Source organism: Gossypium hirsutum, chromosome A01 (assembly GCF_007990345.1).
Source record: "Gossypium hirsutum isolate 1008001.06 chromosome A01, Gossypium_hirsutum_v2.1, whole genome shotgun sequence".
Taxonomy (NCBI): domain Eukaryota; kingdom Viridiplantae; phylum Streptophyta; class Magnoliopsida; order Malvales; family Malvaceae; genus Gossypium; species Gossypium hirsutum.
The window spans coordinates 4,850,696-4,878,279 of record NC_053424.1 but is presented as its reverse complement, the minus strand read 5'-3'; the positions used below and the strand labels follow the sequence as shown (position 1 = coordinate 4,878,279).

Here is a 27,584-nt window from a genome sequence, read left to right as displayed (position 1 = left end):
TATAATAGATTTTGTGAGACAAGGTCAGAATGAATTCGGGTTCCCCTGTTCTGACTTTGGAAAATCATTAAAAATTGTAAAAAAATGATTATGAGTTATAGTTTATATGGTTAGAATCCTTAATTAGTCTATTTTTAGAAGAAACAAGCTAAAACATCATCCGAATTCTGAACAATGAGATAATTAATTTTTAGTGAAGAGTGGTCGGAACTGTCAGACAGCGAAACAGGGGAAACTTTAAAGAATAAACTGTACTATTTGGCTGAACCAAAAATTATGAAAATTTTATGGTATGAAGATATGTGAGTCTAGTTTCAGGGAAAATTAACGGATCTTAATTTGGAGCTCTGTAGCTCCGGATAAAAATAATTTAGTGACTCTGACTCGGATAAATAGCTTTGAATATACATGTTAGTGAATATTGAAATTATGGTTAATGTTGTTTAAGTGTGTTATACACATTAAGGATGTGGAATGGAGAGGAGGAGGAGGAAAATTGGGAAATATATGAATGATTCGTGTATAAATGGTCATATGTTTGATTATAACTCATAAACGATGAAATATGAATGATGCTTATTTTTGTGCATTATTGGTCATGGTTTAAGCTCATGTGTGAAAATAAAGTTTCATAGTATGTGTGTATGGCATATTCAGTATATGATTTGGCATGAAATAATACCATGAATGGTTTATGAATTAACACATGTTGGTAAGCCTGATATATGAATAAATGATCAAATTGAGCGGAACGCCGGATTTGAGTACTTCTGATCAAGTGACAAAGTGATAAGTGGTAGCTTTAGCTACACTTATCTGATCAAGTGACAAGTGGAAAGTGATAAGTAATAGCTTCGGCTATACTTATCTGATCAAGTGACAAGTGGAAAGTGATAAGTAATAGCTTCGGCTATACTTATCTGATCAAGTGACAAAGTGATAAGTGGTAGCTTTAGCTACACTTATCTGATCAAGTGACAAGTGGAAAGTGATAAGTAATAGCTTCGGCTATACTTATCTGATCAAGTGACAAAGTGATAAGTGATAGCTTCGGCTACACTTATCTGATCAAGTGACAAGTGAAAAGTGATAAGTGATAGCTTTAGCTACACTTATCTGATCAAGAGACAAAGTGATAAGTGGCTACACTTATCTGATCAAGAAACAAAGTGATAAGTGGCTACACTTATCTGATCAAGAAACAAAGTGATAGGTGGCTACACTTATCTGATCAAGAAACAAAGTGATAAGTGGCTACACTTATCTGATCAAGAAACAAAGTGATAGGTGGCTACACTTATCTGATCAGGGACAAGTGATAAGTGATCATACGTAAGACCATAGTTATACTATGGCAAAGTGAAAGTGAAGTACTCAATTTTCCGTGACCGTTCCCTAATTTGATTAAGGATGGTAAGTGACAAATGGGCCCAAAAGAATTAAAGTAAATGGATAAGTGGTAGTGTATTTATATCAGGACGATGTTGTTATTCAAACTAAAGTGATATTTTCATTGCTAAATTGAGAATTTCATAAATGTGTTATTGAATGGTATAATCAATAAACATTGAGTTAAATGGTAAATACGTATTAGTTTTGAATTTGATGTCATTGAATTGCACGTGAATTAAATGGAAATTGCTAGTGATATGATTTAAATTATGAGCATGAGAAATTGCGAATTGAATGAAATGGAAATGAAGCATTAAATTGCATGAGTATGTATCGGGTCTCGCAGGCCCTAATTATTATGATTATAATATTTTGAGGATATATTGGGAAAAGTTATAGAAACATGTTAATTATTTTGAAAGTTTTAATTTTGATGAAATTTTATAACTCGGTTAAATACGTTTACAAGTGTATGTGTTTTGGTAATGCCTCGTACCCTATTCCGGTGTTGGATACGGGTAAGGGGTGTTGGGCCCAAAAGAATTAAAGTAAATGGATAAGTGGTAGTGTATTTATATCAGGACGATGTTGTTATTCAAACTAAAGTGATATTTTCATTGCTAAATTGAGAATTTCATAAATGTGTTATTGAATGGTATAATCAATAAACATTGAGTTAAATGGTAAATACGTATTAGTTTTGAATTTGATGTCATTGAATTGCACGTGAATTAAATGGAAATTGCTAGTGATATGATTTAAATTATGAGCATGAGAAATTGCGAATTGAATGAAATGGAAATGAAGCATTAAATTGCATGAGTATGTATCGGGTCTCGCAGGCCCTAATTATTATGATTATAATATTTTGAGGATATATTGGGAAAAGTTATAGAAACATGTTAATTATTTTGAAAGTTTTAATTTTGATGAAATTTTATAACTCGGTTAAATACGTTTACAAGTGTATGTGTTTTGGTAATGCCTCGTACCCTATTCCGGTGTTGGATACGGGTAAGGGGTGTTACAGATAGTGCACTCTCCACATGGAAGATGAAATATGTGCGTCCCGGGTCTCCATCTTTCTATCAATGCACTAATAAGTTTCGGGTCCAACTTGCACCCCCGGCCTATCATCACCACGTGCCAAAAACTCGCTTCCCGTAGGTAATCCTCTATCAACGGTGATGGAGGACCAGTCATGTTACGGATATAGCATTGCAATATCCGATCTACAGACTTTTATAAGAAATAATAAAATAAAAATTATTTAAATTTGCATAAATGACAGAAATCTTAAATAATATTTAAATATTAAATTTAACACTTACCATTTGCATTTGTTCAACGGATATGTGTTTATCATCGAAGCGAATTAATTCTCCGGCCATTGCTAACACGATCAAATTTTTTTATTTTAAAAAATAAATTTAGAAAAAATAAAATTAGAGCTTTTTTGAAAAAATTAATGAGAGTTTTGAGAGGAATTTAAGAGAAATTTGAGAGATTTGAGAGAAATTTGAGAGAAATTTGAGAGAATATTGAAAGATTGAAGATTGAAAGGATTTAAGTGTGAAAATTTTTTTTGGACCGTTGGGGGGGTTACCAACAGTCAAAAAAGTAATCGTTGCTACTGTTCAAACACGAGGAAAACGCTTCCTCAAGGAAGCGCTTTGCCTACGTGTACAGAAAGCGCGCCCTCAAGGAAGCGTTTTCTGTCCACGTAGGCAAAGCGCTTCCTTGAGGAAGCGTTGTCCTGCTTTTTCCTCTGACAACACGCTGACGTGGACGCGTTTTTGTAAAAACTGACCCATTCCGGTAAATAATTTTTGACCTGGCCCATTTCGGTAAATTAAAAAAAAAAGACTTTTATTGGTAATTTGCCCAAAAAAGTCACTAAGATTAACTTTTCTTAAATTTGGTGAAAAGAAAAGAATCATATTCTTAAGAATGCAATATTCATCATACATCACTATCATTGTTGTTCTTTTTTATATAAAAAAAACGTGAAAATATCTCATAAACTAACAAGAATTTAAAAAAAAAAAAAGTTGTGCTCAAGGCATATACCTATCACATGAATATAGAATTTGTAAAAAGAGGTAGCTTCATTTACGTAACTTATTTCTAAGTCTATTTAATTCGAATTGAATTTAGGTATGATTTGTTATTTAAATTTAATAAGTTTTTAGACACTAAAAAACAGATCAATTTGAGATGATTTAAGGCATTTTAGCATTTTTTTTAAAAAGTATAAAAATAGTTTTTAAAATAAATGATTATGTTGTAATAATTGGGTATTCATTGAATATTTAAAAAGCTTAATTTATTTTTTATTTTATTTTTATGATTTTAATTTAATTTTTTTAATAATTTTACTCTTCCAATTGATATTACACTAATTTAGCCAACAAGTTCATAATAATATAGAGAGAGATATAATGAACAATATTGTTCGTACAAATTTTGTTTTCTCTCCATTCTTATTATTCCAAAAGAGGATACTAATGGTAAAATTGTTAGGGAGATGTTAATTGTTTAAGTTATTAGTATAAATTACAATTATAAATTATATTTTCAAAATAATTATACAGAACTCATATATAATTTATGCAGAATTTGTCATAATACCAAAGCCTCTCAATTGTCAAATTTGTAGTGTCAACCATTAAAATATTAAACTCTAATAGTATCCTACTATCAAATCCGCAAATATTTTAAGATTAGACTAATATATTGTTTGATGCTTGAATTTGAGTTTAATATTTAATTTAATACTTGAATTTTTTTAATTTAATATTTGGGTTTTTTTCAATTTAATATTTGAGTTTTTCTCTTTTGTTGTTGTCTCAATTAAACATTTAAATTTAGTTTCAATGATTAATTTGATAAATAAATTAATTTTTTAATTCAATTAAATACCTATATTATTTTTACTAGAACACATTTATTAAACATTTATTGTGCCATGTCATTTAATTAGACATCAAATTAAATATCGTAATTAAACTTAAATACGAAATTAAATATCGAAATGATACTATTATTAACAATTTTTTAAAATTTAAAACAACTTTACCATTTAGGAGTCTTCTAGTACTTAAATTCCTTTTTTTTGAAACCAATATTTATTTCATATAAAATGGAAAAGACATTTACTCCCTCGGCCCATAATTCCTTTTGTGTGTCTCGTTCGGCTTCGTCCTTTTCTTCAATCATCATTCTTCTTTTTTTCAATTTTACACTTTTCCCCCGACCCGCCACACCCGGTTAGGAATATCACAGCCAATACCATTTTGCCACGTCGGTGTTTCTAAATTCGTCATCCTATTACTGCCGCGATCGGAGTTGATAAGGGTATAAAAACAATACTTAGAATTGTGAGTGAAGCAGTTAAATTGTGTCACCCGCGGGTCCCTTAATTGCCCTTTTATGAGTTTTGGTTTGAGGATGTAGAACACGTATACAGTTTTTTATTCAATGGGATAGTGGACCAAAACAATTTCTACATTTTTTTTTATTTTGATAAACTTCATCTAAATATTAAATTATATCACATAAATAAATCATTAGTTAAATAAAAAAATAAAGCTAACCTATATTTTAAGTTACTTAGATATGCTTAATTTTTTTATCACTTAACTTTTAAAATTTTCAAAAATGATCATAATTTTTTATTCATTTCAATTAAGTTTCGTTAAATGTTCAACGGAATGGTACGTTAGTAATTTAAAATTTAATATAATAATAAATTTATCTTTCAATTTTTATATATTATGTTGATTTAGTCATGATTTTATATAAAAATTTAGGCTAAACTTGTTATTATATCAATTTTAACAAAAAAAATCCAACAAAATTAATAATTGAACTTGAATTTTAAAAATTGGAGGGACTAAATCCTTAAGAATAAAAATACAAGGACTAAATTCTAAATTTGTGAAGAGTAGAAGGTCCAATAACATATTTTAATTTAAATATATATTATTCAATCTATTTAATTAATACTTGTCCATGAATAAACATAAAAAATTATATAATCATGTAAAACTTTTAATTAATCTTTGGTTGTTTTTCATAATTATAAGTTTTAAAATTTTTTTTCTTGCATGATTATTATATTTTTGTCATATATATAAACACAAAGAATATATATAGATACCATATATGACAAAAAGTTGTCTGCGTGAGAATTATATTTTCTTTTGGTTCATGTGAAGAAATTAATTAAATAATAAAGAAAAAAGACTACTAAATTATATATAGAAATAAATGAATCCATGGGCAGTACATTATTGTGCTTTTCTATCAAAATATTATGAATTATTAATTACAAAAATAATATGGTTATAGATTTTTTTAATACTCTTATTAAAGGTTCTAATCATATTTACTTTTTATTTTAGATAATATCTACAATTATCCATAACTCCTTCTCAACTCATAAATATTAGAGTAATGCATTTCAGTGCACTCAAACCCACCTCTTCTTACATTAACAACAATATTTATACCAATCGAGTTAAGACTCAATCGGCTAATTCTGAATTATTTACCAACCCATTTAGGAAAGTAATTAAATGGTTTGATAAATTTATTTATTAAATTATATTGATTTTTCAGTCAAATTATCACATGAAATAACGATTTGAGATTCTGAGATGATGAAGATATTCTATTATATGATATTGATGTCTCACTTGCCATATTAAGATCCTTATTCGCCATTTTCATGTGGCAATTTGGTGGGGAAAAAATCAAATAATCATTTCAAATGATAATTTGATGTTGGAAAACTCAAGAGATAAACAAATTATTTTATAATACATTATATCATTTATGGTTCTGTTTTAATTATTTAATTATATTTTAATAATTTTTTATGTCATTAACACATAATTTTAGTAATTTTTTTATCCTAAACCTTAAACTCAAACATTGAATCCTAACCCCAAATTTTGAACATTGAACCTAAGTTGTTTAGGGTTCAAGGTTTAGAATTTAAAATTTAAATTTAAGGTTCAAGTTTAGGGTTCGAGATTTAAGATTCGAGATTCAGGATAAAAAAATACTAAAATTACGTGTCAATAACATGAAAAAATTATTGAAATATCATTAAATATTTGAAAAGGGACTATAGATGATTTGGTGAAAAGGGTTCATCAAATAATTTCTCCAAGACATTATTCAAAACATAATATTTATGTAAATAATTTTGATCCCATATTATTGGAATAAATAAGTTTTATTTTTATATTATTTAAAAAAAACCATACTATTGTTACATTTAATAATTCTTAATTTGACAAGTATTAAGTTTATTGATAAGTATATTACATTTGTAAAGAAAAAATCATATTTAAATATATTATTAAAAAGGTAATTATAAAATCCGAGAATATTATCATTAAGAATCATAAAAAAGTAAAGATATTTAAATTATTAAAAACTGTGACAAGTACATTAAATTTGTTTAACCAAAAATGGTGGATGAATCCCCATTTTCCACGATTAAAGCAACTCTTAAAAAAAATCCATAATTCCCAAAAAAAAAAAAAAAAAAAGAGAGTTAAGAATCATGCAGTACTACTATACTAACTTTAGAAAGTTCTACCTTATACCTTTTTTAACTTTTTTTTTGGGATTGATTTTAAATAATAATCATAAATAAATCAATGTCAATAGTGTAATATAAGGGAAATATTAAGGTCAAATGAGATCTATAGTTTAGAAGTACGAAAGTAGCCATGCAACACTAAAAAACCGTTGTTTTAATATTCTCTTTGCCACTTGTTCTTCCAAGTAACTCTCTTTCTTCCTTTTTCTCTCTGATCAAAGATCCAATTCAATAGATTTAGTATCTTTTCCGTTGTTTCACGCGTCAGGAGAGGAAACAGAGGAAAAAAAGTTTGATTTTCTTTCATTTTCCGAGGAACCAAACTCCACATTCTCCTCGTCTTTGCACCACCTGAAGAAAAAACTTTGCGTTTTTTCTTTAGTTCAGACTATTTCATCGTTCTTATACTTTCAAACCCAGTTTTTTTTTCTTTCTTAAATGATTCTGTTTCTGGCTATATTGGATTAAGATTAGAAAGGGAAAACGGCCATGACCGTTGATACGGCTGACCGGAAAGAAACCATCGTGAAGGTTGATGATAGAAGCAATAAAGGCAGTATTGCTGCTGCTGCTTCGGATATCGTCAGTGGTGGTGGAGGTAAGTTTTGGAGAGAATCAAGCTATGATTTTTTGCAAGACAGTGGGAAAATCAGCACCGACTGTAAGAAAGAGATGGTTGACATGAACAGCAGTAGCAGTGGTAGTAGTAGTAATAGAAGTGAAGGTTTTGATTTCATGCAAAGCAAACAAGGTGCCATGGAAGATCCACCATCGAAGTTGATTGGTCAGTTCTTGCATAAGCAAAAAGCTTCAGGTGAGATTTCCTTGGATATGGATTTGGAAATGGATGAACTTCAACAACAACCACCTGATCACGGCGGTTCATTGCCTACAGTTGCTGAATCACCTTCCCCTTCAGCCACTACCTTTCCAAGAGTGTCCTTTGAAAACAACCCTTTAAGAAGAAGACAAAGTAAAGGGTCACCATTGAAAGAACAGAGTGATGGGGTTGTAAAGTGCAGTTCAAATTCATCACTTACGAGAAGTGAAGGTGGTTCTTTTAAGAGAAAGTCAAACTTGTTAGTCACCAAGACAAAGTCCAGGTTGATAGATCCTCCTACACCTGAAAAAGGTGAGCCAAGGTCTGCTAGAGTTGGCACTGGGAAGTCAGGAAGGAGATCTGGGTTTCTAGGGAAAACCATGGAAGAAGAAGAGGATGATCCATGGCTTGAAGAGGATTTGCCTGATGAGTATAAGAAAGATAAGTTAAGTATTTGGGTTTTGCTTGAATGGTTAAGTCTGATTGTGATTATTGCTTGTTTAATTTGTAGTCTTACAATTCATTATTTAAGAGAGAAACGATTATGGGATCTTATGTTATGGAAATGGGAAGTTTTGGTTTTAGTTTTAATATGTGGTAGGTTAGTTTCAGGGTGGATTATAAGGATAGTTGTGTTTTTCATTGAGAGGAATTTTCTTTTGAGAAAAAGGGTATTGTATTTTGTATATGGAGTGAGGAAAGCTGTTCAGAATTGTTTATGGCTGGGACTGGTTTTGATTGCTTGGCATTACTTGCTTGATGAGAAAGTTCAGAGGGAAACTAAGAGTAAATTTCTTAAATATGTGACTAAAGTTTTGGTTTGTCTTGTGGTTGGCGTAATGTTGTGGTTAGTGAAGACCCTTTTGGTGAAGGTTTTGGCATCTTCTTTTCATGTTAGTACTTATTTTGATAGAATCCAGGATTCATTGTTCAATCAATATGTAATCGAGTCTCTTTCTGGTCCACCGTTGATCGAAATTCAAAGAGCAGAGGAGGAGGAGGAGAGGCTTGCGAATGAAGTTATGAACCTACAAAATGCTGGTGCTAAGGTTCCTTCGGGGCTCAAGACGTCCACCATTTCATCACCCCTTTCTGCGAGAACGATAGGGAGTGGACGGATCCTTAAAAGTCCTCGAGGAAGAAGTCCAAGGCTTTCGCGTGTGCTTTCTTCCGAGAACGGAGAGAAGGATGATATGGGGATAACAATTGACCATTTGCACAAATTGAATCATAAAAATGTCTCTGCTTGGAACATGAAAAGGTTGATGAATATAGTCCGCCATGGAGCTCTTTCCACTTTAGATGAGAAAATACAAGATTCGACTCATGAAGATGAAGCTGGAACACACATTAGTAATGAACGTGAGGCGAAAGTTGCAGCAAGAAAAATCTTCCAGAATGTTGCTAAGCCGGGATCCAAGTAGGTCTATCATTCCTAAGAGGTTTTTTTTATCCTTATCTTGTTGCTAATAATCGTCTTCTCAGGTTTATCTACTTGGAGGACATCGGACGTTTTCTTCAAGAAGATGAGGCTTTGAAGACCATGAGTCTCTTTGAAGGTGCATTTGAAAGCAGGAGAATTAGCAAGAGTTCCCTCAAGAATTGGGTGGTAAGAATACATGCAACATGCTTTGGCATAATTTACTTCTAACATAATCTCTTTTGCATAAATATTATCCGTCGTATGCATGTGCACATTGTTAGTATATGCTTTTACGGGCTAAAACAAGGCCTTGCTCCCCCTTTTCCTTCCATCGAACAAAGTCACTAAAATAGAAGTTGCGTTTATAAATTTAAGATTTACCGTTTGTATGTATGCAATGGTGTGATGATGCTTCAATCTCTTAGGTCAATGCTTTTAGAGAACGGAGGGCACTTGCCTTCACGTTGAATGATACTAAAACAGCAGTCAACAGACTTCATCGTATTGTGGATGCCATAGTTGGCATCGTCATTGTGGTTATTTGGCTCCTCATACTCGAAATTGCCACCAGCAAAGTTCTTGTTTTCATTAGCTCTCAACTGCTTCTTGTTGCATTCGTATTCGGAAACACCTGCAAGACGGTATTCGAAGCCATTATATTCTTGTTCGTTATGCACCCATTTGATGTAGGTGACAGGTGTGAAATTGATGGAATTCAGGTACGTAAATAGGCATATGAACTTCTTTTTCCTCTTTTTATCTTAGTGATCACATGAATTTTGTTTATTGAATCATTCTTTTAAATGCTTGGAGCTCTCAGATGGTTGTGGAGGAAATGAACATCTTAACTACAATTTTCCTAAGATATGACAACCAGAAGATCATGATCCCGAACAGTGTCCTGGCTACGAAGGCCATACATAACTATTACCGTAGCCCGGATATGGGTGATGCAGTTGAATTCTGTATCCACGTAAAAACTCCTGCAGATAATATTGGTCTGATGAAGCAGAGGATATTGAGGTGAGTAGAAAAAGATGCGATCGCGTGTCACTTTATAGTGTATTATTAATGAAATATTTGCCAAACATGTCTGATTAAATGGATCATTTTCTTGGTGCAGTTACATCGAGCACAAGAGCGACCACTGGTGTCCAACTCCAATGATAATATTCAAGGAACTCGAAGAGTTGAATAGAGTAAGGATAGCAATATGGCTTCAACATAAAATGAACCACCAAGATATGGGAGAGAGGTGGGCAAGAAGAGCTCTCTTGGTCGAAGAGATGGTTAAGATTTTCAACGACTTAGATATTAAATATCGCTTATATCCCATCGACATCAACGTCTGTAGCATGCCTACCATGGCATCCGACCGCCTTACTCCTAACTGGACAGTACCTACCAGCTAAACAAGGTAACAAGCAAAATTACAGAACCCCATCATATTCGGTACAGTTTCGAAGTTACGAGTAGATTTTCCAGCCCTGTGAAGGTTTTTTCCTGGATGGTTTTAACCTAGAGGGAGATAAATATTTTTCAACTATTTTGGTAGATTGAACCAAATCTGCTTTGCTTGATGATTGTATAGTTTAAGAATCAATAATTTCATGGTTTTTGTTATCATGCTGCATTACAATTATAATCAATTACAAGAGGGTTCCTGTAATAAGAGTATCAAATTTTTATTCTATTGCCAGCTATAGTAGTCTCAATCAATTTCTCAATCATTACATTCTCTGTCACGAATCACAATCACAACAATCCTTGGTTTCTTGTATACTACAAAATACAAGGGACTATTTCCCCCCACCTGTTGCCAGCTGCAACTAATATTTTGAGTAAAATCTTATGCTATAAATTTTAAGTGGCATCCATAAAATCTGAAATTGAATCTTAAACATCTACAATCCCTTCTCTTATCTTGCGCATGAAGTAGCTTCGGATCATTAATTTTGAATAGATGTTTTCAGTAGAGTTTTAAAGGGTAGAAATGAAAGCAATAGAGTTCACATGCAACCTGAGCTGAAGCAGTTCTTGTCTTTAAAAAAAAAAAAAAACTTTCTAAGAAACCAAGTTTCAAGCCTCGTGACTCTTCTGACGTCTGACTCTGCTTTGGTCCGATCAGCTGCCAAGATACTACTTGTCCTCTAATCCTGTTGTAAACTAAATTGGCTTCATCTTTCAAATCCACATCATACAGATCTTGGCATAAGGTTTGCAGAAATGGAAGCTTCTTCAATAGCATACATTTTTCCCTTGAAAACATCACATTAATACAAATATGAACTGATTGTGGCCAAGATCACTGAAAATAATGGAAAATCAAACCACTAGCTGTTTCGAAGTCTGGAAGACAGATAAGAAATATGTTGATCAGGGTATACTGTGAATCATGAAGAAATACAAGCTGTTAATAGAAACGACACTAACTCCTTCCATAAACAAGCTTTTTTCATCTGGTGACCCTTTTTATTCTGGTTTTTACGTTATCAACCAAAATATCAACTGCAGAATGAAAATGATTGTACATAAGAGGAAAAGTGGCTTAGCCTAAACTGGAAGCAAGTAGCTCAAGCCAGTACTTGGAAAGATGATGACCTACTTAATATAATAGGCTAAAAGCACTCCTGAGAAGGTGGATCCGAAACCGTGCGAAGGCTAACTTGTGCATTTTAAACTTCAGCGGATGATTCTAAATGTGCCGCCGGCGTTTTCGGTCGGAGCCAATACGCCGTGAATTGAAGGGGTTTTTCATAACTGAGCAGGATATGTCGGGAACAAAAACCACGCTATCACATTGATCGCGAGAATCTTTTGGCCAATACAGCCCTGAGGCTGTTGGAGGTGAAGGCACTTGTGGTACAGCCCATGAGGAGTCTGGCACCTGACCCAAGCGCTCATCATCATCTACCTCGTCATCAGCAGATCTCAAGATTGATGAGCTGTCAGAATCTCCACGCTTGCCACTATCAGCCTGGAAGAATCCAACAAAAATAATCCAGACAGAACTATTAATTGCATTAACCAGACCTTTCAAAGATCTATAGTACTAATGGAGCAATAGAAGACACAAGACCACACTGTCTTGTTTAATTTACTAGCTGAGCTACAAAATAGTATAATATGACCTAATAAAGAACTAAGACCCAGTAACCGCACATGACAAACTAACAGGTCAACTTGAAATAGTTGACTTCAAAATTAAAACACAGAGTGGAATAGAATAGTTGACTGCATGACCAATATATTAAAGCTTAGCTATTAATGGTGTCAGGTTCCAACTGATTTTTTGAAGGCAAGGTCAGACCACGGTAGCTGAACTAAATAATCCAACCTATAATTCTATTCATGCAGCAGCAACCAACATCTAGCTCTCCCAAAAATGGTTACGATAAAGTCATACCGCAAAGTGGAATTCTTGGGCAGTCAACATGAGCTTGAGATCCTCCTCGTGGTTTATATGCCTTTGGAAGGACTGAAGCCTCTTTGTACTTTTTTTTTTTTTACTTTAAGACACGACAATCACTACAAAAGCTGCATCTATACAAGCACACACATAAACAGAGGCAACAGGTGTGCACATGCAGGTATAATTCACTCGCTCATTTAGTATGCGTCTTCGAGAAGGATAGCACCCTACTAAAAGGACCTTTGTACACTTTCAGGAAAGGCACGCACGCAAATATTACTAGAAACAAGGTGGGTGGTCTTCACTCTACATGAGACCAATATTAAACTTAGTACAAAATCTACAACTATAAGCGTACCTTAGATGACCCATCATCCATGTAACCATAGCTTTGATTAAAGTCAGTTAACCCAAATATATCATCCATTTGCCATGACTGAATGCTTCCAGCTGTAGAACCTCCAGCGTATGTTACTTTCATCAGCTCATTGTTCACATCTCCAAGATTTGATGGTAGAACCTCATTGTATCCACCAGTTAATGCCATAGGAGCCGCCCTTCTAGATGTAGAATTAGTTTTAGTTTCTGAAGTCTTTTCACTAGAAGGAGATTTGACATCGGAAGAAGATGCACCAGGGTCAGTTGTTTCAAGACCAACTTTTACTCCAGTAAGAAGAAATCTCTGATGACTAGACACGTAAGGATTTGCTGTATGTATAGCAACATCGCACTTTCGACAGAGTAAAGCTCGATCTTGCAAACAAAAGAAAAACCCAGATGCTTCCTATCAAGAAAGGTTGATATGTCAGAACTGATTAGTTGTCATAAGGAACGCTTATTAAAAAAAAATACTACAATATGACAACTACCACAAAATCAGGCAGTTGGAAACTCCAGCCTTCACAGAACTCTAGATATGATCAAAAGCACAAGCAAAATGCTTGAGATAGCTTCTAGACGTCTGACATGGCATAATTTAGAAAAGCTTTCTTGTGAAATAAGTTTTAGCAATGAACTGCCATTGTAGCAACATATTGACATATTGCACATGCTTAGAAAGCTTGAAAAAATGAGTTAACTTCAGCCATTATTTCTCTGCCAACCATCTAACTGAATTAATGATATGATTGAAGCAATTCACTGAGTCAGATATGATTAAAACAATATTTCATTTCATAAATCACATACTACATCGTTTTCCATAAAAGAAGCAACAATTCTAAGAACATCATCTCTATCCCCACCCTCCTCCATCTTGGTTACGGAGACACTAACTTTAAATAAACTACATTGAATAATAAAGTTGCGTTAAAAGGCTCCAAGTTTTGCATAAGCCATCATCTCATACTCTTTCCTACAACAAAATTGAAGGCTGGTTCTTATGAACCAATAGTAACACCGGAAACTTTAGTAAAAAAATTAAATAAATTATTTTACTTTTACACTCACAAAAACATTACATTTAATCATTCGCTCATTTTTTATTCAAAAAAAATAGAAAATAAAATTAAAAAATACAGCAAACGAAATAGAACGCTATTCCTTAGTAAAAAAGGAAAACAAAAACAAAATTTTGGAAAAAAAAACAAATCAAAGTTAAGATCCTAAAATATAAACTACAAAAGGTTCCCCAGAACTTAAAATATCATGTCTCTCACAGAAACTATTAAAGCAACTCTAACCGAAATTTCAAATTAAACCCAAATTCCACCTTACCTTAAACTTACAAGTTCTAACTTATAAAACAAACATAACCACTGAACCCAGAAAAAAGTTTCAAACTTTTTTTGGGGAATACCTGACAAATGTCACATTTAGGCATCTGTGAAGAAGACGAAGAGAGCGGGACACGCTGGTGCTTGCTAGCCAACTTATTGGCAGCATGGATTTTCTCGTCGCACGCCCAACACAGCGCCGCCTCATCCGCGCAGCACAGCACCTTGGCCTCCGCCGCCTCGCATACGTTGCACTGAATCCTCATCTCTCTTTTCTCTACCTCTAAAAGAAAAAGAAAATTCAAAATTTCTCTTTGAAGAAATAGAAAGGGGTTTATGTATGGTTTAAGGCAGGAGGGGTAAAAGAAGGCGAAGCCAAACGAACTGATTCCCTTTTTACTTTACGACTATTATTTATATTATTGAAAATAAAATATAAATTTTGGGGGCATTGGAAATGGTAGGATTTTATAAGGGGAGTGAGGAGGATATTTTTTGAGGCTGTGATTTAAGAAAGATAGACGTGGCCATATTTGGGTGCGTCTTTGACTTGAGAGACCAAGCCTCTTTTCTGCCTCTGTCGGATGCCGACCAGTAATCCCAATTTATGTCTTACTAACTATTTTTGTTACTCTTTTCTCCAAATTGATGTTTTGTAAAAACCAATTACATATATCTAAAATTTTTCCCATATATCATAATTCGTTAATTTTTATTACATTTTTAAATAATAATTCTTAAAAAATTTTAATAATTTAATGAGAATTTTCAAAAATTTTAATAAGTGTAATAATTATAAAATATGTTTTTTAACAATTAATTATTTTTTTATTTTTTTATTTTGATTATTAAGTTAAAAGTTGACCAGATTTTGACCCCCTAAAATAAATTTTTTTTATTTAAACCTTTTAATAATTTATAAAATTTTGAATTAATAATAAAAAATTTATACTTCAAACATTAAAAAATAATAAAATTTTAATTTATTTTTTTAAATATGATAAGAATATGTAAAATTTTACTATTAAAAAGCTATACAATTAATTTCAACCCACTCTTGCTTTATAAATAAAGGATCCTTAATTACCCTAAAAAAATAAAAGACCCTTAATTAATACGGTAACACTTTAAATTTTTTAAAAATATATGTATTTGTTTAATTTTATTTTCAGAAATTTGAATGACAGTTAACACAAAGGCTGACATTTAATTTCATTGGTGTTCATGATTTGATTGCTCAACAATCCTAATCATGTCTCTAATTTCTACAACAAATATTTTTTTTTCTAAGATTTGGACAAAGAAATTAATTACTTTTTGTCTTTGATTATGGTATATAAATTTTGCAAATTATTCTTGCAATTTAAACAGATAAGGTTTTCTTTTTGTTACAAATTGTGGATAAGATTAAGTAAGCTAAGATTATTGCATTTAGGATCATGATTTGTGAATCTAAATATTTGGTTAATTCATATTCTTTATTTTTTAAAAAATATTCTTTCCCTAAATATATAAAAAAAAGAAACAATATATTCGTATGAAATATTTAAAATATAAAAGGAAAATTAAAGATTGAAATGTGAATATGACTTTGTAGAGATAATTTTATGAATCCTCACAATGAATAAACTTTATATAAATAAAATTCAATACTGGATATTATTCTCAATACGTCAATGGGAATATATTCTTAAAATTATGGTAAAAATGATAGATATGAATAAACTTTGAAGATATACCTTTCAATATTTAAAATATATATTCACAAAAAAAAACATGCTTACGTATATATATTATTCTTGGGAATTTAAAATCCATCACTAAAACTTGAATACAATTACTAAAAGAAATAAGAAATTCCACAAATTGTTGTGGTGGGAAATTAAACGATTGTGTTCATCTGTTTGAATTAATTTGATTTGATTTGGATTAGATTTAGGTAAAGATTTTATATAAATTGGATTAGTTAGGATTAATTTGAATTTGGATTAAATAATTTTAAAATAGTTTATTTAAATTCAAATTATAAAATATATATATTTTAATATTTTATTATTTTTACCAAGAATTTATTATTTCTTAAAATAATAAAAAAGAATTTTGAGTGAGTTAATTGGAGTTGAATCGTGTCTATGTTTAATTTTTTTTTAAAAAAATTTAACTTTAATCCAATTCAATCCAATACATCCATACTTTTATATAAAAATATAAATAATTAGTCGATTGAATTTTAGTGTAAGAGGTCTTGAGTTCGAGTGTGTTGAAATGTATTATCCTTCTATTTAAAGGTTGGAGAAGAACTATAAATAGCTATAAACATTATATAAAAAAACAAAATAGGATAAGAACTAAAATTAATGTTAAAAAAATATAAATAACTAAAAACAGACCTAACCATATGTCCATGTAATTTTAAGGCTGACCTTCTTCATTTACAAACTCACTAACTCAGGTCTCAAAAATAAAGACATTACATCTCTTTCACGAGCAAGCATTAACTTCTTTTAATAGCAAAATCAAAATCTCACTTTTATTGGATAAGTGACTAAAGATGATCGAAATGAAGTCTTCAGTAAGATTAAAAAGAGAGATAGCTTAGAGAGAGGGAGAGTGTCTCTGGTCATTATTATCAAGATGCTATGTGTAATTCTTGCATTGGTTTTGTACTTTTTAAAGCCCAATTAACCTATTAATTTTCTGTTTAAGTAGGTATGGATTATTATATCAGGACAATAAATAAATGTGATTATGTTAAGATAATAGATAAATATAATGTACGAGTGGCAAGTATTTTGTTGGCATAATATATATGGAGGTACCTAAATTTGGCACCTTATAACCATTTGGTACCTAATATTTTTTGGACCTAATTGGTACCTAAACATGAATATCAGAATTCGACTTTATACTTTTTTTAGGTACCTGACTAACACCATTAAAATACGTTGATGCGACACTAACGATCAATAGCATGGTGACATATGACAGCCTCACATTTTAATACGTGACAAAAAAATTAAAAGATAAAAAAATATTTAAAATTTTTTAACTTTATTTTATTTTATTTTTTGCCACGAATTAAAATGTGAGGCACATGTCTCCATGCTATTGATTCTAAGTGTCACGCTAGCATATTTTAATATAGTGTTGTCAGGTATTTTAAAAAAGTATCAAGTTGGCTTATGATTTCTAAATTTAGGTATAAGTTACTAAGTTCAAGTACCTCTTTATATATTAACCATGTTTTGTTTATGTCGAAGGGTTCGGTTTAATCTACAATGTTTGTTAGCAAAACCTTAGGCTCATAGGATTGTGGACTCGCAACATCTTAAGCTCATGGCTATATAATCTGTAGAAAAGATACGGTTTTGTGCCACTTTGCCACGATTTATAAACTCTCTCTTTTTGCCAAAACAATATTCACATATTTAGTTGAAAAAATCACTTTCAATCTTTTTATTCTTAGACACTTGTCAATATATAAAGGATGTGATAGTAAAATAATAAAATAAATATAACGTATAAATATGTAAACTATTTAAACTAACTAATATCATTGTAAAAGTATATGACAAATTTATGTTAAATTAAAATATAAAGAAAAAATATCAAACGTGAGCATAGTAGAGAAATCGAAACTTTAATTTTATTATTATTTTATAATAACTATAAAAAGAAATGATATTAATTAGTCCAAATAATTAATACACTTAATAATTTTTGTAGTTGAACATATTTCATAATGCCAAAATAAATAAAAAAATTGATAGAATATATTTTTTAAAAAAATTAAAGTAAAAAAAATTAATTAGATAAAAAAACCTAGCTTATCAGTATTAACCATTTTCCAAAAATTCAATTATTGAATACAGTGATGGACAAACAAAGTTACGAAATTGTGACGTATTTTTTTTATTGTAAATACACAAACTTTAATATATATATATATAGCAATCAAATACAAAATGTGTGTGTATAAATTTGTTAATTACATGCACAAAAAGCAAAGGCTTACGGCCAAATGTTAGCTGACATTAATTGCTACATTTAATTTGCAATTTTAATGCATGGATCTGCGTTCACAATTAACAACTAGTTTTGCTCAATTATTATCCATCTCATCATATAAATATCACTATCATATTTAACATCCTTAATAAATATATATATATATTATACTCAAATATCTATAACTAGTATCTAAAAGACCTTCCTACGTCGCCACGTTTCTCAGCTATTCTTCTCTTGTTCTAGAAAATGGTCAAATGCGATTTTTGGTCCCTCTACCATGATTAAAATTAAATTTTAAGTTTTACACTTGAATTTCTACAACAATTTGATCCCTATATAGGTACTTAACACTTATAAATGTCAAGTTTAACATTGTATATTACATTGTTATATTTTTTGAACTCCATCAAAATCAAAATAATTTATTGTAGTATGATTACTAAAAAATCAATATTAACGGGTGTCAAGTTCTTTGTAAAACATTTCAAAATGTAAATCATACTTTATAATTAAATGAAACCCAAACCACAAAACATATAAATAGTGTATATGACTTGTTTATTTTTCACAAAACATTTAAAACATTCATCCTCTACGTTCTACACTATCCTATGTACGAAAGAATTTCTAAATCCAAATTTTCAAGCATACCATAGTGGTTGTCATTCATCAAGATTGAAAGAAAGACATGGTGCTTAGATGCAACAACAATGGAGTATTCTCTAGTGGTTAGGTGTTGCAGTAATATGAAGATGGATGTACTTACTAATATAATCATTCATTGCTTAAGAGATTTTGGTTTCTATCACGTTAGCTAAATTAAGAATTTTACTTTCATTTTGACACTCATTTTTGTTTGATTGTACAATGGAGATTCGAGACTTATACGTTTTCTCTTGCGTGTGGCAAAACTATAATAACCTTAGACGATGTAGCGTTATTGATGGGCCTTCTAGTGGACAAGCTTTTGGTAATTTGAATTTTTTAATTCAATCTAGAGAGGTCTTTGTTCTAGCAACTAGAATAGCTCCTAACAATAAGTTTGATGTTGATGGGCTTCGGATTAAGTTAATATGATTGAAGACCACCTTCTAGCATCTCCTAGAGAATCCAACTCTCGAAAATATTGAACGTCATGCTAGAGTTTACATTCTTTGTTTGATTGGAGGCATGTTGATGGCAAAAAAGTATGGCAACAAAGTTCTTTCCATGTATCTCTAATTGTTATCTAATTTTGAAATGACTAGAACATATGGTTGGGGGTTTGTGATTATAACATCCCTATACAAGGCATAATGTAAGGTGTGCTAGTGAAAAAAGATTAATATATGTAAAGGTACCTAAACTTGGCAACTTATAACTACTTAGCATCAAAATGTTGTTTTTGAACCTAATTGATACCTTAACTTAGAAACCTTAAGCCAATTTGATACTTTTTTTAGGTACTTAACTAACATTGTTAAAATATACTGACATGATGTTGACGTGACACTAATAACCTATAGTATAATGACATATTACAGCCTCACCTTTTGACATGTAGCAAAATATTTTATTTTGCATATGTATCCACACCCAAGTTTGCAAAAGCAAACATCTAATGTTTATTTCTTCAATTTGAAGTTGAGTTGCCCTACAAAGCACCTTATACAAATATGCCAAAGTCACTAACCTTCGGCTTAATATATCTGACGTATCAAAAGATTTGAGTAGAGGTACATGGTATGGACCTTCGTGCCAACCTTATATTGAAGTAGTATACCTCTTTCCATCCAAAGCATCCAAGCTTTGACATATTATTGGACCATCTCCTTAGTAGCTGCATGTAGCAAAGGGGTTGAATTGACAAGTCTTGTCAACCATGTGCATTTCAACTGATACCCATCCAATTTTTTCTCCTCCTTAGATGGTGCAGCATTCAACAATCGATAACGCTCTGACTCTGCATCAATGTTACTATCTTCGATTACCACCTACCCGTTGATTGGCAAGTTAGTTATTAAAGTGATATCTTCCAGTATTATAGTTGCTTCTCTACACGGAAAATGAAATGTATGAATTTTCAGTCTCCATCTTTTCAACAAGGTAGCAAGCAATTTTGGTACCATCTCAAACTTTATTATAGTAGATACCACAAATAAGCCAACACTCTCATAGTTGTCCATTTAGCTCCCAAAAAAGTCTAAATTTGTTCAAGTACAAACAATTCAATCTCTTTGTTGCTCAAAATATCAAAAATATTTAATATTTAATTTCATAAAATCTTTACAAAAAGTTTTATAACAATAAAATTAAAAGTCAAATAAGTAATTTTACCATATTGATGTTATGATAAACTATGTGTTGACACCATTTTTTGGATGAAAACGGGGTCGACTTGGATTTTGAAAATAAAACGAAATTGGGAGTCGCCACCAATCTTTTTTGATGAGGTGTGATCGGGTCACCTCGTAAAATGGTTGTTTTTGATAAACAATTTGATTTTATTAAAACAACGAGTTTGGTCTACGAAATCTAAAAACAGGTTCGGGAGTCGGTTACGCACGAGGAAGGGTTAGCACCCTCGATACGCCCAAAATTGGTACCTAGTTGATTTCTTAATGTCTTAATGTCGAAAATTGAGAATTTTGAAAAAAAAATTTTAAAAAAATACGATCCTTATATTAAAACATAAAAAAAAATTCAGGAAAAGGGACATATTTCACGTTATCTGAGAAAAAAGAATCATATCCAGTAAGTTAGGACACAATGTCTCGAATTCCCGATATCGTTTAAAACTCGAATTTGAAAAGATTCATGTAATAAAGTTTAAAAGAATATTCAATTGTTTAAATCAAATAAAGAAATCGCAACCCAATACGTTAGGGCACAATTTCTCAAACTATTAAACATTGAATATTGCATTTATTTCGAAAAATCCTTGTCTCGAGAAAGCAACGTGTCACATCCAATGCGTTAGGACACAACATATTAAATTCTTGATAACGAGCTTTTTATCATTTTTTTAAAGAGTAATCTCGATTATTTAAATTCAACGAAGAAAGTCGGAACCCAATGCATTAGGGCTCGATTCTCTCGAAGATCTAAATATCAAATATTACTTTTATTTTGAAATTTCATTTTTGGCCAATCCGATTGAAAAGATACGATGTGACAACAATGATGATAATGTAAGTAAAATAACACGAGCAAAACATAAGATAAATAAATAATAAAACGAAGAAAACAATCAAAAAGGCACAATAACAAATAATAAACAGATAAAAACTAAAACATGAATAACAGGCATATAAACAAATAAATAACTGAACAAAATGATCCAAAAAAAATTATGAAAAGATAAAAGACATATATATATATATGTACAAAATTATGAAAATATAAAAAAACATATGTGTGTACACATGAATTATAAACCATAGAAATATCATAAGAAAATATAAATTTTTAAAATATAAGAGTATGTATAAATACATATATGCATATTTATGAAAAATAAAAGAGATACATGTAAGTACGTATATACATAAAAAATTTAAAATGCAAATATAAATATATTCATGTATATAAAAATAATAATAAAAGGCGTATATATATGCGTGTAAATATTAAGTATGTACATATGAATGTATATAATATATATATATAAACTATATATATAAAAAAAATATGGTAATGAAATATACACGCACTATATATATATTTAAAACATTTAGAAATAAAAATATACACATATATTATAAAGTACACATGCGTGTATGTATGTAAGTATAATAAAAAATAATAATAATAGTAATAATAATAATAATAACTATATTAATAAAATAAACTAAAAAACTTAAAATGAAAGATTATGGATTAAATTGAAAATAATTGAAGTTTCAGGGGCAAATCTGAAATAAACAAAACACCAATGGATCGAATGGAACATGCAGTTAACAGTGGAGGACCGAAAGTCAAATTAATCCCTCCGTCCAAAACTCCACGCAGCAATGGATTAAAATAAAACAAATTCGACATTTCATGGCAAAATTTGAAAACAAACCGCAATGATTTTGAACTGATGGGATAAAATGAAGGATTAAAATGCAAATAACCCATCAGTGTTTAAAACCCTTTTCATCTCCAATTAAAAGCCTACTCTGCAGCAGCAATAGACGCAAAGTTGCTTCATCTTCCTTTTTTTCTTTTTTGTTTTAAAACAACAGAGGGAAGAAAGAGGGATCTGCTAGGCCTTCTTTAAAGCCCTAACTACCGCCACGCCACCGCCGTTCAAGCTTCGCCGCCGACTCCGATTCAGGTAAGTTTCGCCCTTTCCTTTTTGCCTTTTCTTTTGCACCAAAAACAGAGAAGCAAAGAAAAAAAAATAAAATAAATAAAACACAAAGAAAATTACCTTCAAAAATTGTTTTTGATTCTTTGTTTGTATTTCAGTATTTTTCCAATACAAGATTTTTCTCTTTTTAGTAACCAATCCCCCCTGGTGTAGTGAGATTTTCGGTTTTTATAACCGAATTATTTTTCCTTTTTTACATTATTTTCTTTGTTGTTGCGCCTGCTTCTTGGCTTTGCAGGTGACCGTGGCCGACAGTGGTGGGGGTGTCAGACGGTATGGGCGTCGTGGAGGCTGGCGCGGAGCAGAGGCGTGCGAGGGGTTGGGCAGAGGCTGGAGCGGCGCGCCCTAGGCATGCTGCGTTTGGATTTTGGGCTTCCGAGTTTCGGGCCCCGGGCAGATTTTGGGCTTTACAGCTGCCCCTCTTTGCTCGTTGTCGTGTAACGAAAACAGAGCAAAGACCAAGAAAGACCAAATTTGCCCGGGCTTGCCGAGCCTTGGCTTCTTTTGGTGCTTTTCTTCTTCAAGTAGCCTCGTTCTGTTCTGCTGTGTCTCGTTGCTTCAATCCACTTCACTGCGCTCCAGAGAAACAATGACTTAAATCTATTTTGCTGCAACTCCATGGGGATGAGATTTGTTGTTTTCTTTGTCTGCTCCACTACTGCTTAGGGATATAAGACTGAATGTGATCTGCTCCATTACTGCTTAGGGAGATACGATTTGTGCTCTTCACTCTATTCCACTGTTGAATGCAGGGAGATAGAGTTATTGGCTTCAATGTACTCCACTGTAGTTAGGGAGGTAAAATCCGCCATCGTCGATCTGCTTTCTTCGATCTACTTCACCACCAGTATGGGAAGACAAGATCTGTATCTTGGATCCACTTCCTATCAATATAGGAAGATAGGATCTGCTATCTTCGATCTACTTCACGCCAATACATGAAGACAAGATCTGCTTTCTGCGATCTACTTCGCCACCAATATGGGAAGACAAGATCTGCGTCGTGGATCCACTTCCTATCAATATAGGAAGATAGGATCTGCTATCTTCGATCTACTTCACGCCAATACATGAAGACAAGATCTGCTTTCTGCGATCTACTTCGCCACCAATATGGGAAGACAAGATCTGTATCTTGGATCCACTTCCTATCAATATAGGAAGATAGGACCTGCTATCTTCGATCTACTTCACGCCAATATATGAAGACAAGATCTGCTTTCTGCGATCTACTTCGCCACCAATATGGGAAGACAAGATCTGCGTCGTCGATCCACTTCCAATCATTATAGGAAGATAGGACCTGCTATCTTCGATCTACTTCACGCTAATACATGAAGACAAGATCTGCTTTCTGCGATCTACTTCGCCACCAATATGGGAAGACAAGATCTGCGTCGTCGATCCACTTCCAATCATTATAGGAAGATAGGACCTGCTATCTTCGATCTACTTCACGCCAATACATGAAGACAAGATCTGCTTTCTGCGATCTACTTCGCCACCAATATGGAAAGACAAGATCTGCATCTTGGATCCACTTCCTATCAATATTGGAAGATAGGACCTGCTATCTTCGATCTACTTCACGCCAATACATGAAGACAAGATCTGCTTTCTGCGATCTACTTCGCCACTAATATGGGAAGACAAGATCTGCGTCGTCGATCCACTTCCAATCATTATAGGAAGATAGGACCTGCTATCTTCGATCTACTTCACGTCAATACATGAAGACAAGATCTGCTTTCTGCGATCTACTTCGCCACCAATATGGGAAGACAAGATCTGCATCTTCGATCCACTTCCTACTAATATAGGAAGATAGGATCTGCTACCTTCGATCTACTTCACGCCAATACATGAAGACAAGATCTGCTTTCTGCGATCTACTTCGCCACCAATATGGGAAGACAAGATCTGCATCTTCGATCCATTTCCTACCAATATAAGAAGATAGGATCAGCTATCTTCGATCTACTTCACGCCAATACATGAAGACAAGATCTGCTTTCTTCGATCTACTTCGCCACCAATATGGGAAGATAAGATCTGCATCTTCGATCCATTTCCTACCAATATAGGAAGATAGGATCAGCTATCTTCGATCTACTTCTTGCCCCGGGAGATAGAACTATTAGCTTCAATGTACTCCACTGTAATCAGGGAGGTAAAATCTGCCGTCTTCAACCTGCTTTGCTGCCAAATACAGGAAGGCAAGATCTGCAATCTTCAATCTATTCCACTGCCAAATACAGGGAGATAGAGTTATCGGCTTCAATGTACTCCACTGTGGTCAGGGAGGTAAAATCTGCCATCTTTGATCTGCTTCGTTGCCAAATACAGGAAGGCAAGATCTGCAATCTTCAATCTATTCCACTGCCAAATACAGGGAGATAGAGTTATCGGCTTCAATGTACTCCACTGTGGTCAGGGAGGTAAAATCTGCCATCTTTGATCTTCAATCTATTCCACTGCCAAATACAGGGAGATAGAGTTATCGGCTTCAATGTACTCCACTGTAGTCAGGGAGGTAAAATCTGCCATCTTCGATCTTCAATCTATTCCACTGCCAAATACAGGGAGATAGAGTTATTGGCTTCAATGTACTCCACTGTAGTCACATGGAGGTAAAATCTGCCATCTTTGATCTGCTTCGCTGCCAAATACAGGAAAGCAAGATCTGCAATCTTCAATCTATTCCACTGCCAAATACAGGGAGATAGAGTTATCGGCTTCAATGTACTCCTCTGTAGTCAGGGAGGTAAAATCTGCCATCTTCGATCTGCTTTGCTGCCAAATACAGAAAAACAAGATCTGCAATCTTCAATCTATTCCACTGCCAAATACAGGGAGATAGAGTTATCGGCTTCAATGTACTCCTCTGTAGTCAGGGAGGTAAAATCTGCCATCTTTGATCTGCTTCGCTGCCAAATACAGGAAGGCAAGATCTGCAATCTTCAATCTATTCCACTGCCAAATACAGGGAGATAGAATTATCGGCTTCAATGTACTCCACTGTAGTCAGGGAGGTAAAATCTGCCATCTTCGATCTGCTTCGCTGCCAAATACAGGAAGGCAAGATCTGATATCTTCAACCAGCTCTGCTACAAACGAGAGAGGCAAGGTTTGTCTTCGATCTGCTTCGCTGTCAGTGCAGGAAGGCAAGATCTGCTATCTTCAACCAGCTCTACTACAAACGAGAGTGGCAAGGTTTGTCTTCGATCTGCTTCGCTGTCAATGCAGGAAGGCAAGATCTGCTATCTTCAACCAGCTCTACTACAAACGAGAGTGGCAAGGTTTGTCTTCGATCTGCTTCGCTGTCAATGCAGGAAGGCAAGATCTGATAACTTCAACCAGCTCTGCTACGACCGAGAGAGGCAAGGTTTATCTTCAATTTTTACTGATCTGTCCTCTAGGGAACATGACCTGTATAATGAACCTAATTATGCCTAATGATTAGGATGGCATGATCAAAATGAATCAAATGCTCCTAACTAGACATGCGTGAATGGTATTTGAATGAATGCAGAATGTCATGAAAATAATTCCTTAATGCTTAGGTTATCATCGCTCAAAAGCTTATTAAGGCTTTATCACTAACGTGTCGCAACGCCTTCTTGACCAGCCGGTATTTTCAAAGAAACACGTAATCTGATTGCCCCCACTGTGAACATCGAAGTTCAACCCACTGGGACATAAAATTTGTACCATCAATCTCCCACTGTAACCCCAGGGTAGAAAGATATGGCTTTTGTCAATCTTCTCCTATCGCAATTCAATGGTATAAGATTTAAATCCTTCTAGTCCCTTACATCATTCCCAAGGTGTCGTACCAAAGACTCATGCGCAAACGAGGGCTCTCCTTCCCGAGGTAACCTCTTCCTATTGCCTGAAGATCATCACTTTCTTGTTTATTCAAGCTTTGTCACCAACATGGCATCTTGTCAATCAACGCGTTTGACAACAAAAATCCAAAGAGAAAGTCTAAACTTAGACTATTCCTTCCCAAATTTCCAACCTTTAAATTTGGAGTGTTCTAAACAATTGTCCTGCTTCAGGCTCCTATATTATTTAGAAACTTTTCAGAGTAATATGCAAAACTTCCTTCGTGAAAGTTTTATTAGTCCATTAATCATTATTCCAATGCAACATGCTTGCAAAAGATCATAACGATAGATAAAATAGAATTGATTTGAGAGCATAGCTCAAAATGAATAAACTATCAAGGATAGCAAGAATAAAAGGGGAATTAATTGGGAACACGTATCTTGAAAAAGAATGAAGTATTCCAAGAAAAAAATAGTATGAGGACAAGATGCCCCAGATATTGTAGCTTGAACTTCTCTGTACCAACTCTTTGAAAGACCATTCTGTGTTTGACATGTGTTTAGGAGATCTACAAGACTTTGTCGATGCCCCAAGATGCTACCTACCCTTTCCTGTTGAATCAGGTATAGCAAGATCATTACATGCCCCGATTTGATCAAAATTTGAGCTACTCTGATCGCCTCATGCCCCAATTTGATCTAAAATTTGAGTCGCCCTTTTTTTTAGGGTTTTCAACTCAAGCCCCTTTGGTCTCAAGGCGCCCTTTGCGGGTTTTCACCTTGGCCTCTCCTTTTTTCACTCATTTTTCTTTTCTTCTTTTTCATTAATTCTCTTTTTTTTTAAGTGAAGTATTTGTTCCTTGAATCAAAATTCTCAAGATTAGGCAAGTTCTTGCCATCTATCTTGGTCAATACCTACACTCTCCCAGATAAAGCCTTCCACATAAGGTCCTTCTGGCTTGGCATCCACTTTCTTTTGAAGTCTCCTTTGTATGGGAAGGATCTTCTTTGATATCGGGTCCCCTTTG

The 27,584-nt window shown here is 33.0% G+C and overlaps 2 protein-coding genes and 1 long non-coding RNA gene across 3 annotated transcripts; 2 read left to right on the top strand and 1 right to left on the bottom strand.

Moving 5' to 3' along the window:
* Positions 1-7,193: 7,193 nt before the first annotated feature.
* On the top strand, positions 7,194-10,945 carry LOC107939119 (mechanosensitive ion channel protein 6). Its single transcript, XM_041074561.1, has 5 exons — positions 7,194-9,249; positions 9,315-9,438; positions 9,678-9,971; positions 10,073-10,275; positions 10,376-10,945. Exons 1-5 carry the CDS (start codon positions 7,499-7,501, stop codon positions 10,662-10,664), a joined length of 2,661 nt encoding a protein of 886 aa, XP_040930495.1. The 5' UTR covers positions 7,194-7,498; the 3' UTR covers positions 10,665-10,945.
* Positions 10,946-11,665: 720 nt separating this feature from the next.
* On the bottom strand, positions 11,666-14,899 carry LOC107939120 (B-box zinc finger protein 22). Its single transcript, XM_016872394.2, has 3 exons — positions 14,463-14,899; positions 13,023-13,448; positions 11,666-12,229 (listed from the first exon to the last, which is right to left on the bottom strand). The coding sequence occupies exons 1-3, from the start codon at positions 14,643-14,645 to the stop codon at positions 11,948-11,950; spliced, it is 891 nt and encodes a 296-aa protein (XP_016727883.1). The 5' UTR covers positions 14,646-14,899; the 3' UTR covers positions 11,666-11,947.
* A 7,354-nt stretch (positions 14,900-22,253) lies between these two features.
* Positions 22,254-23,245, top strand: LOC121204552 (uncharacterized). Its single transcript, XR_005899594.1, has 2 exons — positions 22,254-22,690; positions 22,965-23,245. It is a non-coding gene; the product is annotated as an uncharacterized lncRNA (long non-coding RNA).
* Positions 23,246-27,584: the final 4,339 nt, after the last annotated feature.

Bases quoted from the DNA above. Each gene is read 5' to 3' on its own strand.
- LOC107939119 (XM_041074561.1), top strand. From the start codon at position 7,499: ATGACCGTTGATACGGCTGACCGGAAAGAAACCATCGTGAAGGTTGAT. The intron at 9,439-9,677 runs GTAAGAATACAT...TCAATCTCTTAG, and splicing joins GTTCCCTCAAGAATTGGGTG to GTCAATGCTTTTAGAGAACG. The intron at 10,276-10,375 runs GTGAGTAGAAAA...TTCTTGGTGCAG, and splicing joins ATGAAGCAGAGGATATTGAG to TTACATCGAGCACAAGAGCG.
- LOC107939120 (XM_016872394.2), bottom strand. From the start codon at position 14,645: ATGAGGATTCAGTGCAACGTATGCGAGGCGGCGGAGGCCAAGGTGCTG. The intron at 13,449-14,462 runs GTATTCCCCAAA...CTTTCTTGATAG, and splicing joins CTAAATGTGACATTTGTCAG to GAAGCATCTGGGTTTTTCTT. The intron at 12,230-13,022 runs GTACGCTTATAG...GGATTCTTCCAG, and splicing joins TGGATGATGGGTCATCTAAG to GCTGATAGTGGCAAGCGTGG.